General features: G+C 38.6%; 1 protein-coding gene across 1 annotated transcript in view; it reads left to right on the top strand.

Annotated features, from left to right (window-relative positions):
* Positions 1-1294: 1294 nt before the first annotated feature.
* The window catches only part of ABCB7 (ATP binding cassette subfamily B member 7), a 119722-nt gene continuing 100627 nt past the window's right edge, over positions 1295-20389 (top strand). The window contains exon 1 of the mRNA XM_027839679.1: positions 1295-1468. Coding sequence (XP_027695480.1) covers positions 1295-1468 — 174 coding nt within the window. The remainder of the gene's footprint in view (positions 1469-20389) is intronic.

The following is a 20389-nucleotide window of genomic DNA, read 5'->3' as shown; positions in this document are numbered from 1 at the left end:
TGTCATTGACTACCTGTGCGACCTTGGGCTATTTCTCATGTGTGCAATGCATTCCCTTTTCACCTTTGCCTTTCATAATTATTTCAGAAACCTTCTTTGCCAGCTCAGGTTCCCAGGTTCCCTAATTTATATTTGCTCATTTGCACCCATAGTGTAACCCTCCTTTCCCAGAAGAATGTATTCTCCTTGAAGACAGTGATTGCTGGCTTTTTTTGTCGTTTCATCTCCAGCGCTTAATCAATGTCTGTTGAATTGAACGCTGTTGCTTTTCTGTGTCTAGGATCATAGGACCATAGATTTAGATCTGGAAGAGTCCTCCGAAGTCATCTCATCCAACCTCATTTTTTCCCCTCCACCTGAACTTGTCAGGCTCTTCTGGAAGAGAGCAACCATCTCATACCCGCTACACAAAGCACACGGTCGCATAACAGTTTCAGGTTTTCCATAATCTCACTTGATCCTTGCAACAACCGATGAGGTTCGTGCTATCATTACCTCCATTCTACAGCTAAGGCAACTGTAGCATAGAAAGGTTTTTGACTTGTCCAGGGTTTATAGAGCTGAGTATCTAAGGCCGGACGGAAACCCAGGTCTTAAATTCCACTTTCCCCCCCATAGTGTACAAGGAGAACGATATTGATTTTCAAATAAAAGCAATAATCCGATTTAGAGTTACAGTGTGGTCTAAGTGGTTAAGTTGTACGATGATCAGAAGAACTGGTTCAAATTTAGCCTCTTGCCTAAGCTGGGTCTAGCTGGGCGACCACGGGCAAATCACTTCAACTTTCTTCGACTTCGGCATGACCCGAAGTGCCCCATATTTATTTAGTCATCCCCCCCCCCATGCAAAATGTGAGCTCTTTGGGGGCAGGGACGGTTTTATTTTGGATCAGCACACAGTGAGAGCCGAATAAATTTGACGGGCTGGCTGCATATGGAAGGAGCGATAGAGTGACAGAGTGTGGAGGCAATCGAAGATAAGAATGGGGGGTGCGGGGCTGGGAGCCGGCTGGCCGCTAGTGGCGGGAAAAGGGGCCAAGCGGAGTCTGGGGGTGTCCGGAGAGTAGGACACCGGGACGGGCTTCCGGGAAGAGGCGGGGTGGGCAGCCAAGAGCGCACTTCCGCTCCGCTTTCGAGTCGCCGGCCCGCGAGCCAGCGAACAATGGTCAGAGGTAGCGGCCCGGGGACCCAAGGGAGGTAACTTAGGTAGTTAAGTTGGCCCAGGGGCGGGGCCGCGGCTCACTCCGTCACTATCCCACAATTCTTCGCGGAGTCACCGGTTTCCCCACTCAAGATGGCGCGCCTGGTGTTGTGTGCCCCGGACGTTGCCGCTGCCTTTGAAAGGCAGCGGCTTTCGGCCGTCCTGCTTCGGCCCCTGGGCTCGGTCCTCAGCTCCGGCTTCGGCGTGACCCGGCCGCGGAGGACTGGCGGCTCGGCAGGCGGCTCGGGGAGCCGCCGAACCTATCAGGTGAGGAGCCCATGCCACATGGCAGGCTGAGGAGACCACTGGGCTGGGAGGGACACGGGGAGGCGAGTCCGGCAGCCGAGCCCGGGACCGGGGGGAAGGGGCTTGGACGGCGGCGACCCCTCTGGAAGCCTCAGGCCGGAGCACCGCTGCGGGCGGGGGAGGTGTGTGCGCGCTGGGGAGGGGGACGGAGCCACTTCATCGGGAAGGACCCGGAAAGCTTTGGGGGTCAGTGAGCGGCTCCTGGGGAGCTGAGGGAGCGCACGTCCGGAAGGAGGGGAGGTGCCTGCCATGCGATCCCCAGGTCAGACTGGGCAGCGCCCGCAGCGGTGCTCCGGCATGGACAGCGGTTGGGCTCGAGAGCTGCCTCTGCTCCTGAGCGCTCCCAGCCTTTAGCAAATTACTTGCCTCGGGCGGCCCAGGTGTGAGGAGTTGAGGTGGATTTTGAAAATCCAGATCCTCTTCTTCCTGATCCAGCGCCCTTTCCATTACATCACAGCTTCTGTTTTCCCTTTTTAAGAAAGGGGGTAAACACATTCCTGCATGTTCGCCCCTAGGTGTTTACCGACCAAAGGGCGAACTGCCTGCTGCTTCGGAAAAGTAAGTAACGGGATGCAGAAGTTGTGTACCCCCAAGCAGCGACTCAGGGTGGAAGTCGATTTTTAAAGCGAGACATAATAAAAACGACAGTAGGTCACCTGTAGACGAATGACAAATTGGGTTGACGCTCCTGTTGGCGGTGTTCCGTGACTGCGAGGCTCAAATCCTGTAACTCGTGTCTGCCTTCAAACACTGGGGTCCTCTCTCCTCCCGCCCCCATTCCTATCAATGTGGCTACGGCTTGTCCTTTCTGCCTAAAAAGTTCCGAGGCCTTGTGTATGTTGAAACTATAGAGCCATTTATTTTGGCTTCGCGTAATTAATATGAATGAGGTTGTGGCTAGGGAATGTTGCCTATTATGCACCCTAGCCTTGTTATTTTCTCTAAATACAGTATTTGGTCAGAGTAAATTGTTATTAATTTAAGTGTTTTACAAGAGCATGTTCTATTTTCCTTCTATCGTTAGAAATGTTCAATTGCAACAAAATGTACAAAAATGTATCCTAGAAGCAGATATTTAAAAAACATACTTAGATTTCCTCTGTCCTTGAAAGTTTTCCTGGACCCTGCTCCTATCTCCTTAAACTATCCTCTCTCTTCTGCTTTTCAATGTTAGACTCTTAGCTTTCTACTTTTTTCCCTAGCTACTTTATTCAGTCCTTTGGAACCTGGTCTCCAATCCACCGCTCCACTGAAACTACTTTCAAAGGTCAACGTTGACCTCTTTTTTTTTTTAAATAAATTTTTCTTCATACTTTTTTTTTTAAACCACCTACATTTCCCCACCGTTTCCCTACTCTCCATTCCCTCCCAGAGAGTTACCCCTTATAAAGAATAAAAAAAAAAAAAAGAGGAAAGAAAAAAAACTTAAGTATCATACAAAAAGAGTCTGACATTGTGTAATGTTCCAGTGAACCCAGTGAACTCTCCTCTCTGGCCCCAGGGTAAACTGATCACCAGAAATTTTATCACTGGAGAAGAATGACTCAGGTTTGGACACTCTATGCCTTCTCAATTCATCCTCTGATTGGAGGGCAGAGCACTAAACACCTCCCAAATCCTTCTTTTATAGAGCCAGCTTTCCTAGTAACTCCATTCTTCATCAGCTGCCCTGCCTAGTCTCTACTCGGAAGAATCACATGCCCCATTGGGCCTAGTACTCCCCGGTCCTCCCCCTCCCCTGCTTTTCAACTTCCTTTTTGTGTATTGCCTTCCCTCATTAGATCATCAACTCCCCAGGCGGCCAAGACTTTTTTTTTCCTATTTGTATCCACAGTGCTTAACACAGTGCCTGACATAGTAGTTGCTGCTTAGTGAATGTTTATTGAATTGAATCTTCAGGACCAAGCTTAGTTATTGTAATTTTGTAGCATTCCATTTTTATTGTACTATTGTCAACAGTGACTTCTTAATTGCTAAATCCAATGTCACTTCTCACTAGGACTATTATGATAGTTTTTTTATTTTAAAATATTTTATTAATTTATTTTGATTTAGCAACAATCACTTCCATAAACTTTTGAGTTTTAAATTTTTTTTCCTCTTGCCTCTCCGACTCCCTCCCTAAGATGGTGTGAAATCTGATATAAGTACCACATGTACATTCCTATTAAACATATTTTTACATTAGTCATATTGTAAGGAAGAATTATAACCAATAGGAGGAACCACAAGAAAGAGGAAACAAAATAAAACAGGAGGAAAAAAAAGAGCAAATAGTATGCTTTGATCTGCATTCTAACTCCATAGTTTTTTCTTTGGATGTGGATAGCATTTTCCATCATGAGACTTTTGGAGATGTCTTAGGTCTTGCATTGCTGAGAGGGACTAAGTATGTCAATGTTAGTCATCGCACAATGTGGCCGTTACTGTGTACAACATTCTCCTGGTTCTGCTCACTTCACTTAGCATCAGACCATACAAGTCTCTCCAGGTTTTTCTGAAGTCTGCTTGTTCATCATATATCACAACTTGTTCAGCCATTCCCCAATTAATGGGCATCCCCTCAATTTCCAATTCTTGCCACCACAAAAAGTGCTGCTATAAATATTTTTGTACATGTGGGTCCTTTTCCCATTTTTATGATCTCTTTGGGATATAACCCTAGAAGTGCTGTTGCTGGGTCAAAGGGTATGCACATTTTTATAGTCCTTTGGGCATAGTTCCACATGACTCTCCAAAATGGTTGGATCATTTCACAGCTCCACCAACAATGCATTAGTGTTCCAATTTTCCCACATCTTCTCCAACATTTATCATTTAGCTGTTTTGTCATGTTGGCCAATCTGATAGGTGTGATTGGTACCTCAGAGTTGTTTTCATTTGCATTTCTCTAATCAATAGTGATTTAGAGCATTTCTTCATATGACTATAGATGGCTTTAATTTCTTCATCTGAGAACTGCCTGTTCATATCCTTTGACCATTTATCAATTGGGGAATGACTTGTATTCTTATAAATTAGACTTACTTCTCTATATATTTTAGAAATGAGGTCCTTATCAGAGACACTGGTTGTAAAAATTCCCAGTTTTCTGTTTCCCTCCTAATCTTGGTTGCATTGGCTTTGCTTGTGCAAAAACTTTTCAATTTAATGTAATCAAAATTATCCATTTTGCATTTCATAATATTCTCTATTTATGATAGCTTTTTAACTGTTCTCCTTTCCTCTAGACTCTCCTCTTTCCTTTCTATCCTTTACGTAGCTACCAAATTATTATTTCTAAGATACAGATCTGATGAAGTCATTTTCCTGCTCAAAAAACTCCACTTATTCTTCTCAAAAATCACTACTTCTAGAATAAAATGCAGGCTCAAAAAGAGTCATAGAATTTTAGAATTGGAAGGGACCTCAGCAGTCACATCCGACCCAAAAGAATCTCTTCTACTTCAGCCTACCTGATGTGTTCATCCTTTGACCTCCAGTAAGGGGAACCCACAACTAGAGCAAATACATAGACACCTAAGTATAATACATATAATAATTCAAGGCTTTCCTCAATCAGACTGCACCTTATATTTCCTGTCTTGTTTTATATTATTTGCAACACTCCAAACCAAAAGGACACCTCAAAAATCAACACTTCATCTCCTGCTGCTGTACATTTGAATAAGCTATTTCTCCATCTCTTGAATATATTCTTCTTTCATCTGTGTCTACCAAAGTCCTTCTTTCCACACTGATCACAGCTTTTCCAGCCTTGTTTTATACTGCTGCCTCCTTGAAGTCTATGTTCCAACCAAAGTGGCCTGCAAACTGTTTCCTGAACTTGACATTCTATCTCCCACCTCCATATATTTGTGCAAATTGTTCCCAATGCCTGGAGTAGACTCCTTCATCTCTGCCTCTCAGAATGCTTGTCTTTCTTCAAGGCTTGTCTTGGGTACCTGTGAAACCTTTTCTGATTCACCCCAGTCGGTTCTCCTGTACTATACTTATGTATTATATCCTCCCCTCCCCCCCCATGAACTCTTTGAGAGGCAGACTGTTTCCTTACATTGTAGAGAATTTAAAAATGTTCGTTGGATTTGAGTTGAAGAATTAGATTGATTTTTGATTCTATCAAAATGATCAATAAACATTTAGATTGTGATTGGAAAAGAAGGTGGGGCTGGTCATGTTGCAAGAAGGATGACAAATGGCTAGCCAGAATACCATACTACTGGTAACCACAAAATGTAGAAAGATGTAGAGCAAGGCTTCTTCACCTTTTTTGGGTCATGGGCAGTCAGGTGAAACTTAGATGTCCTTTTTCAGAATCATGTTTTTAAATGCATAAAATAAAATACGTAAGATTACAAAGGAAAGCAATTATACTGAAATAGTTATCACAATATTAAGAAAACTAGTTTCTGGACTCCAGGTTAAGAAATACTGACCTAGAGGAAGACCTCAACTCAAGCAAGTTTGATCAATCCTCTGTGGAAACAGACAGGAAATGTCACACACGAAGTCATAGGTAGGCTACCATCTTTACTGATGGAGAGAATGTCCACATTGCTAAGATAACAGAGTCACTGACTATTTGGTGTACTAAAGAAGTGTACTGTGTGACAAGCCAGACTACTGTGAAAGTTGCACATTGAATTTAATATCTATTTAATTGTATAATCGATATAAAATTACTTGCCTTCCTAAAGAGGGGGGAGGGGCAAGTGGGAGGGAGAGAATTTGGAACTGAAAATTTAAAAAGGGAATATTAAAATTTTTTTACATGTAAATGGGAAAATTTAATCAAATAAAATATTTTGAAAAAATTTAATGTTATTTAAAAAGAAAAGGAAGCTGCATATAATAGAAATTTGCAGTTTCATGTATGATCTTTTTCTGTTTTATGTATATTGGAAATGCCCCTTTTATTTGGTGTTTTGTTAAGTTTAGAATAAAAAAAATGAACTATGTGCTTGGGGCCTGTGAATATAAAGGGATGGGATATAAGGCCAATTCTCCCTTCCTTCTAGGGGCTTATAACTTAGTGTCATATACTTTTTTTTTTTTTAGTGAGGCAATCGGGGTTAAGTGACTTGCCCAGAGTCACACAGCTAGTGAGTGTTATGTGTCTGAGGCCTGATTTGAACTCAGGTCCTCCTGACTCCATGGCCGGAGCTCTATCCACTATGCCACCTAGCTGCCCCAAGTCATATACTTTTAGGGCTGGAAGAAACCTTAGAGATCATTTTGTTCAATTGATTAGGAGATAGAAGAAACCTTAGAGATCATTTTGTTCAATTGATTAGGAGATAGAAGAAACCCAGAGATAAGTGAAGTGACTTGTCCAGGACCTTGGTTGTAGAATTTAAAATGGAAGGAGACTTAGAGATAATTTAGTTCAGTTGTCTCTTGTTAGAGTGGAAGAAACTGAGACCTGGAAGGATTAAGTGACTTAACTAGGGTCTCACAGGTAGCAGAGCAGAGGTCTTCCCACTCCAAATTCAAGACTCAAGACTTTATTAAACACTTTGGGACACTCAGCTTCTCAAGGTTTGAAGAGTTAAAACCCCAGGTATTATATTTAATTTTATCAAGAATATTGAAATCATGGTATATATGTATAAATATATATATATTTCCCCCTTTTTAATATGGTTTATTTGCAAAATAGTTTAATCATTAACTATACCTTTACTTGGAAAGTGAGCTGCTAAAAATCTATCTGCCGCCTGGAGAAGTTTAACCTGTTTTAATTTTGGCCACTACATATTGCAAAGTTGTGCAGGTCTGGAGTCAGGAGGACCTGAGTTGAAATTTGACCTCAGGCACTAGCTGAGTGACCCTGGGCAAATCACTTAACCATGATTGCCTCCAAAAAAATAAGTGTACAACCAAGGACAGATCCCTGTAGCACTCCACTGGAAACCTGTCTTCAAGTTGATCTTGATCTATTAATGACTATTCTTCATGTCCTACAAATTCAGAAACCAGCTCATTATCTTATCATCTAATTTACATCTCTCCACCTGATCTTTAAAAATAGCAGAAGAGATAGAATAGAAGGAAACAACCTGAATTGTGTTGGATTGTCCTGCGGAACTGCTGTATGATTTTGGAAGAGTTATATAGACCTCTCTGCTTTACTCAACTTTTCATTCGGAAGACCACAAACGATGCTTAGCACCTGCTTGTCTGGTACAGTATGGTTCATACAGGCGTATGATATGTTAGCATTTGGAAACTGCAGAATTTGAAGTGTCATGGTATGTATTTTTAAAAAACCATGATCTTATTTCCTATTGAGGAAGCCTTAAGGACTTGGTGGACCAAAAAGTTTTAAAAGAGCTGCTATTCAGACAACAAACAGATCCATATTTTTGATTCATTCAAAAAGTTGAAGAGCATCATTGATACTTTCACTTTGATCTTAAGGAGGAATTGCCTGTGGTTCTGAAATCTGAATGAAAGTAGTTCCCTACATCAATGAAATCACAGGTCTAGGACTCCAACCCTCCATCTCCCATGTCTAAACATTGCCTTGCACATTCCAGGTGCTTAATAAATGATTGTTGGATTGAAATTACAGGTGGGGTCCAGTGGAAAGGACCAAACTTGAAGTCACATAACCCGGGTTCAAATCTCAGCTCAGCAACTTATTTTACTACCTATGTAATGCTGGCCAAAGTCACTTAACCTCTCTGGGTCTCAATTTCTTCATCTGTAAAATGAAGGGATTGGACTACGTAATCTCTAAGGTTCTGGTCCCTTCAAGCTTTAAATCTATGAACCTATGAAAAATTGTCCTTTGCCCTTTGGAGAGCTATCTATTGGTTATTATTCAGAATAACCCCTCCGCTGGGCCTATATATATATATATATATGTATATATATATGTATATGTATATATATACATACATATGTGTGTGTGTATACATGTATATGTATATGCATCAACAAATCCTTAGTGTTTTTCAACTATCTTTGTTCTGTGTTTCTTTTGATTATGACATTATCTCATAACAATCATTTATCAGTTGCAATTTAGTCTTATTTGGGAGTTACTTCAGTCACGTCAACACATCTCACAGGATGACTACTAAAAATTTATGTTCCCAAATTTTGGAGAGAAACCTGTACTCCTGCCTCTCCTTGATTACATTGTACTTATTTTCGTATACAAAGTGATCTAACTAACCTACCATTATGTAGGATTCAATTCAGAAAACATTTAAGTATTTGTTCTGTGCAAAATACTATGCTCAGAGCTCAGGAAGATACAAGAGTAAATGAGGCTTTTTGTCCTTAAGGAGCATGTAATCTAGTAGGAGTGATAATGTATACAAATAAAGTTATATATGTACATGTCATTAAATAGAAAATAGAGTGATAAATTCGTGACAGCTCAGCTCTCACAACTCCTAGTCATGCTCATAGCCTTCTCTTTTATTTCCCACTCAAACCTGGTATAGGGCTTTGTATAAAAAGGTCTTGAGTAACTAAACTGCATTTTCAAAAAACAGATTTTATTGATATCTCTTGTTTTTACATCTAGATTTCCCTTTGCATCCTTTTTTTCCCTTTCCCAGAGAGCCCTGTTATAAGAATTTTTTTTAAAGAAGAATAAAAAAAAAGTTCAGTAAAATCAATCAATGTATTGGAAAAAATGACATTATATGCAGTGATTCATCCTGGTGGACCTAGACCTCTGCAAGGGAATGTCGGGAGGTATCATTCAGTTTTAGTCCTTTTGTGGTGGTAGTTCTTTCCACTTATATTATTATAGTCATTGTGTGTATTGTTTTCCTGGCTCTGTTTACCTTGCTCTCCATCATACATGTCTTTCCATGCTTCTCTGTATTCATCATGCTCATTTCTTTTTTTTTTTTTAATTATTTACTTTTAGTTTTCAACATTTGCTTCCATAAGATTTTGAGTTCCAAATTTTCTCCCCATCCCTCCCTTTTCCCACCTGAGGACTGTGCAATTTCATATAGGCTTTATATATACATTCATATTAAACCTATTTTCACATTAGTCATATTGTAAAGAAGAATTAGAACCAACAGGAGAAACCACAAGGAAGAAGAAACACACAAAAAAAGAGAGAGAGCAAATAATATGCTTCTATCTGCATTCAGACTCCATAGTTCTTTTTCTGAATGTGGATGGCATTTTCCATCATGAGTCTTTTGGAGTTGTCTTAGATTCTTGCATTGCTAAGAGAGATAAGTCTATCAAAGTTATTCATCACACAATATGGCGATTGCTGTGTACAGTGTTCTTCTGGTTCTGCTCACTTCACTCAGCATCAATTCATATAATAAGTCTTTCCAGAGTTTTCTGAAGTCTGCCTGCTCATCATTTCTTATAGCACAATAGTATTCCATTACATTCATGTACCACAACTTGTTCAGCCTTTCCCCAATTAATGGGCATCCTCTCAATTTCCAATTCTTTGCCACCACAAAAAGAGGTGCTACAAATATTTTTGTACATGTGGGTCCTTTTCCCATTTTTATGATCTCTTTGGGATACAGACCTAGAAGTGGTATTGCTTGATCAAAGTGTTTGGGCAGTTTTATAGCCCTTTGAGCATAGTTCCACATTGCTCTCCAAAATGGTTGGATTAGTTCCCAACTCCACCAACAGTGTATCAATGTTCCAATTTTCCCACATCTTCTCCAACATTTATTATTGTCCTGTTTTGTCATGTTAGCCAGTCTGATAGATGTGATGTGGTACCTCAGAGTTTTGATTTGCATTTCTCTAATCAATAGTGATTTAGATGCTCATTATTTCTTATAGCACAGTAATATTCCATTACATTCATGTAGTAGTTTATTTAGCCATTCCTCAGATGATGGGTATCTACTTTGCTTCCAGAAAAAATGCCATTATAAATATTTTTGTGTATGTGGAATCTTTCATTTGTCAATGATCTCTTGTCGGTAAGTGCTTAACAGTGGAATCTTTGAATCAAGGTGTGTGGACATTTTAGTTCCTTTCTTTGTGTACTTCCAAATTGGTTTCCAGAATGGTTGAACCAGTTGACAGCTCTAACAACAACACATTAATGTGCCTGACTTCCCAATCCTTAGAACATTGACTATTCCTGTCTTTTGTCACATTTGTCAGTTTGCTGAGTATGGGTTGAAACCTCAGAGTTGTTTTGATTTATCAACTGAGGTAATATTTGTAAAGTGCTTGGCACATAGTAGGTGCCATGTAAATGTTAGCCATTATTATTGTTATTATATACATTATTATTAGTGATTTGGAACATTCAACTTCATTTTACAGAACTCTAGTCACTTTACATTTACAGAAAAACTCTGAGATTTGTCTAAAATTTAGCTATCAAAAGCTATTAATAAATGGAAATCCTTCAAGAGGAATATTTGATTTTTAAGGTCAATAAATTTTTTTAGCATTTCATATGGGATGATTTTTAATTGCTAATGATTGCTAGTCCAGTGCTCTTTCCACTAGATTAGTCTCTGTTTACAGTGAATCATTATCTTGAAAAGTGCATTTTAAAAATTGGATTTATTTTTATCAACATTTAAATTACAGGTTTATGAAAATGTACCACCAAATCCAATCTAACAAACATTTCTTTTTATTTTTAAAAAGATTTATAAATGCTTTATTCAAAAGAGTATTTCCAGGTGCTTAAAGAGAAGTTGCAAGTTAATAAGGTTAAAAAAAAAAAAGACTCAGCCTGTACATGCTGCTGTGTATTCACCATGAACTTGTGCAAAAATCATACATTTCTTTTTTTTAAATTAACTTATTTTTAGTTTTCAACATTCACTTCCATAAGATTTTGAGTTTTAAGTTTTCTCCCTCTCCTATTTCTTCCCCCCTCCACAAGCTGATATAGTCTCTACATATGCATTCATATTAAGCATATTTTCCCATTAGTCATGATGTAAAGAACAATTAGAACTAATGGGAGGAACCACGAGAACGAAGCAATAAAACAAAACAACAAAGGAAAAGGACAGCAAATAGTATGCTCCCATCTGCATTCAAACTCTATATTTCTTTCTCTGGGTGTGAATGGCAATTTCCATCATGAATCTCTTGGAATTGTCTAAAAATCATATATTTATTTGTTCGTAAATACCACCCAAGACAAAGGGCAAAATTAAAGGAATAATTCAACAGCCACTGAAACAAATGTCCATTCACTTAACAACAGAGTTCTTTGGTTGAAGGAAACAGAGACCATTCAGAGAACAGGACAGGGAGCAAGGTGTTGTGGCCAGGTAGTCACACCAAATATTAGAGAGGAGTGTTACAGTGACACACTTAAGGTTGAAAGCTTAGAGATTTAATATGGCACTAGTACGACTGTAGTTTGAACCTTATTGAACCTTGAAATTGAACCTTATGACTCAATCCTATATTCTCAGAGACCTCAAAGCAACCATTTCCTTAGACCCTTCCCATAGTGAATGAAGACAGTTCCCCAGGCTCAATTTTTCCTCGTCTTATAGAGTGTAATGTATAGCTGTGATGGCTTTTGATTTGGCAAGGAATTGGATTCTGGATATGTTAAAGCAGTGTCCTGGAAATTCCGTTCTTCTTATGGCACAAGTGAGCTGGTTTCAGGTTTCATCCTTTGCCAACCACCCATCTCCCATTCCTGTTTAATCTCATCATGAGACAGGCATATTGTTGTGATATAGCTCATTAGTTTACACTGTCTGCACTGGGATCTGCTGGCAGAAAGGAGACTTTTTTCTTGTCATCCACAAGCTCCCCCTGCATTACCAATTTAATATTAGGATATTCACTCTTCATTGACAGTTTGTTCGAGTAGCCATAGGTTTTGCTTTTTACAGTGAGACAATTGATGCCACCCATACCTTTTCCTATCCCTAAGCCTGATGAGTAGAAGAATAACCCATCACAAGGCCGTGCCCTCAAACTGATGAAGGTAACATTGATACTCTAGGATCCTCCTTTGTGAATCCTGCAGGACTTTGTTGCAGCATTCACTTCTTGGACTTTTCCACCCACAGAGCCACAGTCAGCAAAGTGCATTGGCTTGTCCAATGCAATGGCACTGAAGGCACGAGCTCCTAGGAGCACCATTTCCAAGGTGGTCATTGTTAGGGGTTAGGCATTTAGTATGTCTGTTTAAGAGTGATAAGCTATGGGGATTCAAACACAATGAAACATTTTCTGCTCTAAATTAGGACAATTTGTTGCAACAACTGAAATGAAAGCTCTTTAAATTTGAGACCTTTAAAAATGAGGAGGAGCCTTGATCAAATTCTCTTATTCAGCTTCCTCATTTAGCAAATACCTTTTCAAATGAGTAATTATGTGGTAACCCTGCATCTTCATTAGGAAGGGGAAGAGAGAACACATGTTCAGAGGAGATTTATTAAAGGATCTTCTTTACAGCCAGGTAGAGGTGGGAATGAAATGCTTTTGGCCTCTGAATCTGTATCTAAATTGAGATGATCGGATGTGATAGTTCCCCAGATTGAGTGGTTTCAAAGATAGCCTCTTAGCTTTCTCTTTAAAAAAAAAAATAAATTTTTATGTCTTCTGTTTCTTACGTCATCATAGTTATCCCAAGTATCTCTTCCCCTTCCCTTCCCTCTCCCAGCCATCCCCAATGACAAGTACTATTTTTTTTATAAAGAAAATAAAATCAGCCAGACAGATAGATACATTGAAAAAGTCTGAAAACATGCAGTGTGTAATACTTGTAGACCTCCTACCTCTACAAAAGGGTGGATTGGGAGTGTCCTCTCATATCTCTCCATTCAAGTCTTGTTTGATTTTTGCAATTTTGTTATATTCACTTTTGATTTTTTTATATTTTTATTCTTTTCATTTGCATTGTTGTAATTATTGTGTATATTGTTTTCTTAGCTCTGTTTACTTCACTTTTTTTTTTTAAGGCAATTGGGGTTAAGTGACTTACCCAGGGTCACACAGCTAGTAAGTGTCAAGTGTTTGGTCTGAGATCGGATTTGAACTCGGGTCCTCCTGACTCCTCGCCCATGCTCTATCCACTGTACCACCTAGCTGCCCCTGTTTACTTCACTCTGCATCAGTTCATTTAGGTATTTTCCTGCTTCTTTGTATTCATCATACAATCATTTCTTACAGTGCAATAATATTTCATTACATTCGTGTTTCACAATTTGTTTAGCCACTCTCCAATTGATGGATATCTGTTTTGTTTCCAATTCTTTGCTTTTACAAAAAGTGCTGCTATAAATATTTTTATGTATATGGGGATTTTCTTATTATCAATGGCTTCCTTGGGGTAATAAGCCCAGTAATATAGCTTCTGGTTAAAAAGGTATCAGCATTTTAGTCGCTTTTATTTGCATAATTCCAAATTGCTTTCCAAAATGATTGTATTAGTGTGCCTATCATCCTATCACCCCTCCAACATTGACTTGACATTTTTGGGTCATTTCTGCCAATTTGCAGAGTGTGAGGTAAAACCTCAGGGTTGTTTTGAATTGCATTTCTCTTATTAGTGATTTGGAGCATTCTTTCATGTGGTTGTGCATACTTTGCAGTTCTTTTGAGCACTGTTTATTCATATCCTTTGACCACCAATCTATTGGAGAATGGCTCTTAATCTGCATATATATATTAATTGTTTTATGTATCTTAGATACCAAATCCTTATCATAGAAACTTGATACAAAAACTTTTCCCCATTGTACCACTTCCCTTCTTATCCTAGATGCATTAATATTGTCACAGCAAAAACTTTTGAGTTTTGTGTAATCAAAATTATCTGTTTTATCTTTTGTCATTACCTGTATCTCTTCTTTGGTTAAGAATACATTTCCTACCCATAGTTGTGAGAGGTATATGATCTGCTCCTCTTTTAATTTTTTTATAGTATGATTTTTCATATTAAAGTTGCATATCCATTTAGAATGTATTGTGGAGTGAAGTGTAAGATGTTAGTCTAAACCTAATTTCTGCTAGACTGCTTTCCAGTTTTCCTAGCAGTTTTTATCAAATAAGGAGTTTTTTCTAGGTAATTTATCTTTTCTGCTTTATGAAACATGGGATTATTGAGTTCTGTTTCTGATTTTCCCTTGTCTAGTCTATTCCATTGATCTATCACTCTATTCTTTAACCAATACCAGATGGTTTTGATGACTGCTGCTTTAGTTTGAAATCTGGAAGTGCTATTCCCTTCATCCCTACCTCTTTTCATCATTTCCTTTGATATTCTAGATTTTTTGCTTTTTCAAATGATGTTTATTACTTTATCAAGTTCTAGAAAGTGTCGTCTTGGTAATTTGACTGGCATAGCATTACAAGTGTAAACTAATTTTGGTAGGATTGTCGTTTTTATGATATTGTCATGGCCTAACCATTAGCACTGAATATTCCTCCAGCTATTTAAGTTGTTATTTATTTCTTTTTTTTCCTTAATTTATTTTCAGTTTTCAACATTCACTTCCACAAGCCCTTGAATTCCAAATCTCCTTCTCCCCTCCCCAAGACGGTGTGCAATCTGATAAAGGCTCTACATATACATTCCTGTTAAACATATTTTCACATTAGTCATGTTGTAAAGAAGAATTTGTTCTTTATTTTTTTAAGGAGCACTTTGTAGTTGAATCTATGCAAGTCTTTTGTGTACTTTAGGAAGTTGATTCCCAGATATTTTATGCATTTTGTAGTTATTTGGAATGAGATTGCCCTATTATTGCTTCTTGTGTTTTGTTATTATCAGATAGAACTACTGTTGATTTTTGAGGGTTTATTTTGTAGCCCGCAGCTTTGCTGAAACTATTGTCTCAATTAATATCTTTGCTGATTCCCTAGGATTTTCCAAGTATACTATCAGATCATCAGCAAATAAGAATAAGTTTTATCTCCCCTTTATCTACCTTTATGCCTGTCTTATTGCTGTTGCTAGCATTTCCAGAACTATATCATATAATAGTGGGAAGAATGACTAACTTTGCTTCATGCTCATGTTTATTGGAAAAGGTTCTAGTGTATTTCTATTCTTTATGATGCTTGCTTTTGATTTTAGATAGATGGTTTTCACATTATAAAAAGGTCCCTCGATGCCTATACCTTATAGAGTTTTTAGCATAAAAGGATTTTGTACTTTGTGGCTTTTTCTGCATGCATCTATTGAGATGATCATGTGGTTTTGGATGTTTTGATTTTTAATATGATTAATTATACTGATTCTTTTCCTAATGTTGAAGCGTCCTTGAATCTCTGATATAAATCCTACTTGATCATAATGAATGATTTCTTGAATAAATCACTGTAGTCTGGCTTTCCTTTTTTTGTATAGGAAAAAGGCCCTCTCTGACACGTGCTAGAGATGCTCTTTCCTTTTTTGAGGGTTCAGCATGGTGATTGGTCAGGAACAAAATGTTATCCACTACCACCACATCCAGGTTTATGTTTGGGGAATCTTTGAACAAAGTAATTGATTAAGAGGGATGAGGGTAGGGGAATGGGATGTTTCCCAATTTATTCAAGGGTAGTTAATGAGGGAAAATGGTTAGGTTCTTATGGATGGTGCCAGATGCTGTGGGGCAAAGAGGGAGAGACCGTGGTTGGTTTTAGAGGTGAAAGAAAAATCCAGAGATACTTGACCCCTCTAGGATATGTGTCAATTATTTGGCAAGTGCCAGGAAATCTTTTGGGTTGTTCTCAGACAGTTGTGTGGCATAATGGATAGAGTGCTGGGCCTGGAGTCAGGAAGGCTTATTTTCCTGAGTTCAAATCTGGCCTCAGACAATTATTAGCTGTGTGACCCTGGGCAAGTCACTTAACCCTGTTTGCCTCAGTTTCCTCATCTGTAAAATGAGCTGGAGAAGGAAATGGCAAACCACTCCAGCATCTTTGCCAAGAAAACCCCAAATGGGTTCACGAAGAGTTGGACACAACTTGAATGAGTGAACAACAACAAAAGTGTTTTACAGACCTTGAAGTGCTATATAAATGCTAAAAATTAGCTCCTATTATTCTTTAAAGTGAGGAATCAAAAGCTTTATAGAGGTGTTTGTGTTGTTTTTTTTTCTTGGAATTTTGGAGTAGCATTTGAAATGCTACTTGGATGAAAGGGGAATAGATCTTGTCAAGGGGATAAAGGCCTTACTTCTTAATATAATTATGTATAAATACTTGATAGCAATCAGCATTGATTCATTTACATTCTTGAAAGTGAGGAAGAATAGCACTTGCAAATACAAAGTTCTGCGAAGCAAAGTCATATCCTTACACACATAATCAGAAAATGCTGTTGACGTGCAGATACCAGACATTATGGAAATCATTACAGCAGTTAAAGTTTTGTTAGCTACCAGACTGACCTTAAGGAGCTTATTTACATCGTCTACTTTCTTCATAGCATCTTTGCTATAATTCAAGAAATCTTTGATGGCATATTTGATAGTCAGTTTAAAATTTCCTTCAGGAGAAATGAAGGAAAGCCTCCAGCATGTTCAGTGGGCCCCCTTTGCTGAGCCACACAAGATGGGCAGGGAGAGCCATCTCTGTCATTTGGAGGAACTTCTGAATTGTTGAGGTTGCAGAGCCAATTGAGTGTAAACTTTCTTCATTTGCTTGTAATTGGTATTTGACCTTTTTGGCTCTGGAGTAAAGATTCTCTCCCTACTCTGGGCTATATAGGATGTTCCCACTGAAGTACCTCACCTTTTTAAAGGATGCTTATCCTAGATATATTCCATTTGGCTGCTATTTATAGAATTATAAAATGCCAGAGTTAGAAGAGACCCTAATTAGGGATCATCTAGTCTTACTCTGTCATTTTCCAGGTAAGGAAAATGAAGCTCAGGGGGGTCAAATGATCACCCAAGTTAGTAGTTAGTGGCAGAGCTGGAGATCTAATGGAGACCTTCTGACTCCAAATCTGTTGCTATTTTGTTTTCTGTTTTTTTTTAAAAAATATTTTTAAAAAACTTCATTTTTATTTTAAGTTTTTGTTTTTATATCATAGTCACTCCTTAAAATAACCCCACCTCCAGATTGAACCTTCCCATGTGCTCCTCCAAAAAAAATTAGCAAAAAAACCCAGTGCAAGTGCCTGAGTCTGACAATGTTATATAGCACTTAATGAATGTTATTTCATTTGAACCTCAAAACAACCCTGAGAAATCCATTGTTTTTGCTACGATCCTAGTTTCATCTCATCCATAATGTTGATGTTCATTGTGACTCTGTGGACAGGGATAGGCGCTTTAATTGGTTCAAGTGGGAGTTCATTTCCACTAGCTGCTGATGGATGAAGGTTCAAAGGTATTATTTTCAGTCTGATCCTCACATTAGCTGAAGTAGAACAAGTCATGGTATACAGCAGAGAACACTATACCAGGAGTTGTTTGAGTCCTCATTCTGCCATTTCCTAGCTACATGACCTTTGGGAAAATCAGGTTTTCTCTCTGGGTCTCAAGTTGTTCATCTGTAAAATGATGAGTTTGAACTCTATAATCCTTAAGGACCCTTTCATTGCTATGATTCTGTATCAGAACCATGTAAGTGAAATCACCTATTATATTCATGATTGGTGAGGCTGTTAAGTGGGGTATCTGGAAGCCTCTGGGACTGTTGAGAAGACCAAAAGATAAATCATATTTATGTCACTGTTCCGTGTTTTGAATTAAAAGTAAACTTTAGGTTAAAAGTGTATTTTAGTGAAGCTGTAGTTAGATTATGTTGCCCAAAACTGTGGATAGCTTTTCAAGTTGGACCATTATAAACCTTTTTCTTATCAGCATGTGTTTCATATTAGATGTTGGGCCATGCCACAATCCCCCCAGTGGGATAGTGTCATCGAATGTCACTTTTTAATGTAATAGTCAAAACACACACAGTTTTCTTGTCTTACAAACTTTGAGTCACTTCATTAGTACTGTGTCTTTTGAGGGGAAAATTAACTTATAATGACAGAGTACCTTGAGGAATAAGATATTAAAATTCAAGGTTTATAGTAATGCCATGGCTACAGGTTGTACTTGAGCTATTCATCAGTACCTACATTTTATGGAAAGGAGGATGGCTTTGTTCTCATGGTTGAGTTCTCTTTGAGAAGTATTTGCTTTGACAATTTTATTTGTTTGGACCTATGATTTCATCTGTGTGGATAGGCAACTTAGCTGTAATTTATAGCTTTACAGAGTTGTCTGGGGCACTGAGAGATGAAGTTATTTATCTCAAGTCACACAGCCAGTGAACATCAGAAGTAGCCTGTGAACCGAGGCCTTTTCTACTCTAATGTCTGCCCACTTTCTACTATATCACTTATACCAATAATAACTTTGAACACTCATCTTATGTTGTATTTACAAGTAAACATAGTTTTTTTGATGTTTAAGAAGCTTCTTTAACAATATTCCAGCATACTGTCTTCTTGTTCCTGCCATTTTCTCTCCCCTCCCACCATCCCAATCAGGAGATTCTTTCCTAAAGGCCAGGTTCCTGGGATTCATGGCTTCCTCCTAGTTACTTCTCTTGTGATGCCCTTTTCCCATCTCCAAATGCGGACCTATTACTGCTTAATATAAAAGTAGCCAATTAATATTGGGTAGAGAGTAGAGAATAAATGTAATGGTAACATGCCAAAAAAAATTGAAACTGGACATCAGGAGAACTGGCTTATGGCTTCAGTTTTGCCCTTAACTAGCTAGTTGACTTTGGGCAAGTCATTGCTCTTCCTTGGCTTCAGTTTTCCTCATGTATAAAATGATGGGCTTCCAAGGAATCAGTGTTCTCAAATCTCTGATCCCCAGGACAAATTTTTAGTATTCAACAAAACTTTTACTACCAAAGGCCTTTTACTAATTAAAACCTTCTAACTTAACATAACTCTTCCTCTCCTTTTCTTCCTTTCCATTGTATTCTCCTTTTCCATCATTGGCTCCATACCTCCACCCCTTAAACTATCAAGAATGGCTATGTTGAGGCTGTAAAGGGTAGGATGATTTTTTAAAAAAGAGTGTTTAGTTTATTGGTCTATAGTATATTTTGGGCTAGAAAATGTTGTACTAGATGATCTTTGAGGTCCAGTTCTGACATTCCTGACAGATCCCAATTGCATAGGTACTTTTTTTGTTGGTGCAGGCACAACCAAGATCCTCTAAGGTAGCACAAGTATCTCCCCTGTTTTACAGATTTTCAACTTGTGTGACTTCTTGTTTATTTTCACATAAGTCTTCCATTGAGAATGTACCCAACATTTTGCATGCCTTTCCTCCTCTTTTTTTACTCTTAAGGGCACCAATGTTCTACTTGGTCTGTCAGTCTCTTATCTTGCTTCATGATTGGCCCATCTTTTCTGGTCATACCTATCCTTGATAATGTCTTTCAAGCTTCTCTTGGCACATGAGATTCAATCTGGAATGGACCTTAGACATCATCTAGTCCAGACTCCCTACCATCATAGTGCCATAGGTGGAGAGCCTACCATCATAGTGCCATAGGTGGAGAGGGAGAAATGAGCTTCATCTGGTTCAATGCCCTCATCTACAGATGTGGTAACTGAGGCCCAGAAAGATTAAGCAATTTGTACCAAGTCACACAGGTAGTAAGTACCAACTGGGATTCAAACCCTAGTCCTCTGAATTCCCATGCAGTGAGCTTTCCACTTCATTCACCATGCTGCCTTGTCTTGATAAGATGAAGAAACATGGTCAGAGAGGGCTAAATCCCACATGCAGTAATCCAGAAAGCTCAAGTCTTTTGCCTCCAAATTCAGTGTTATTCTTATTAGGCCAGGCTGACTTTCACTTTTTGAAAAGTGATTGATGAAGATAGCCTGTGTACTACATTTCATATTGAAAAACTAAACTGGGAGGGCAAATGAATCTAACTCATGGATTCCAAAGATGGACATGCAGAAAAGCA

This window comes from Vombatus ursinus, unplaced genomic scaffold, assembly GCF_900497805.2.
Source record: "Vombatus ursinus unplaced genomic scaffold, bare-nosed wombat genome assembly UNPS02004691.1, whole genome shotgun sequence".
In the NCBI taxonomy this organism is placed as follows: Eukaryota; Metazoa; Chordata; class Mammalia; order Diprotodontia; family Vombatidae; genus Vombatus; species Vombatus ursinus.
The sequence above is the reverse complement of the archived record's forward strand: the minus strand, read 5'-3'. Positions and strand labels throughout refer to the sequence as shown.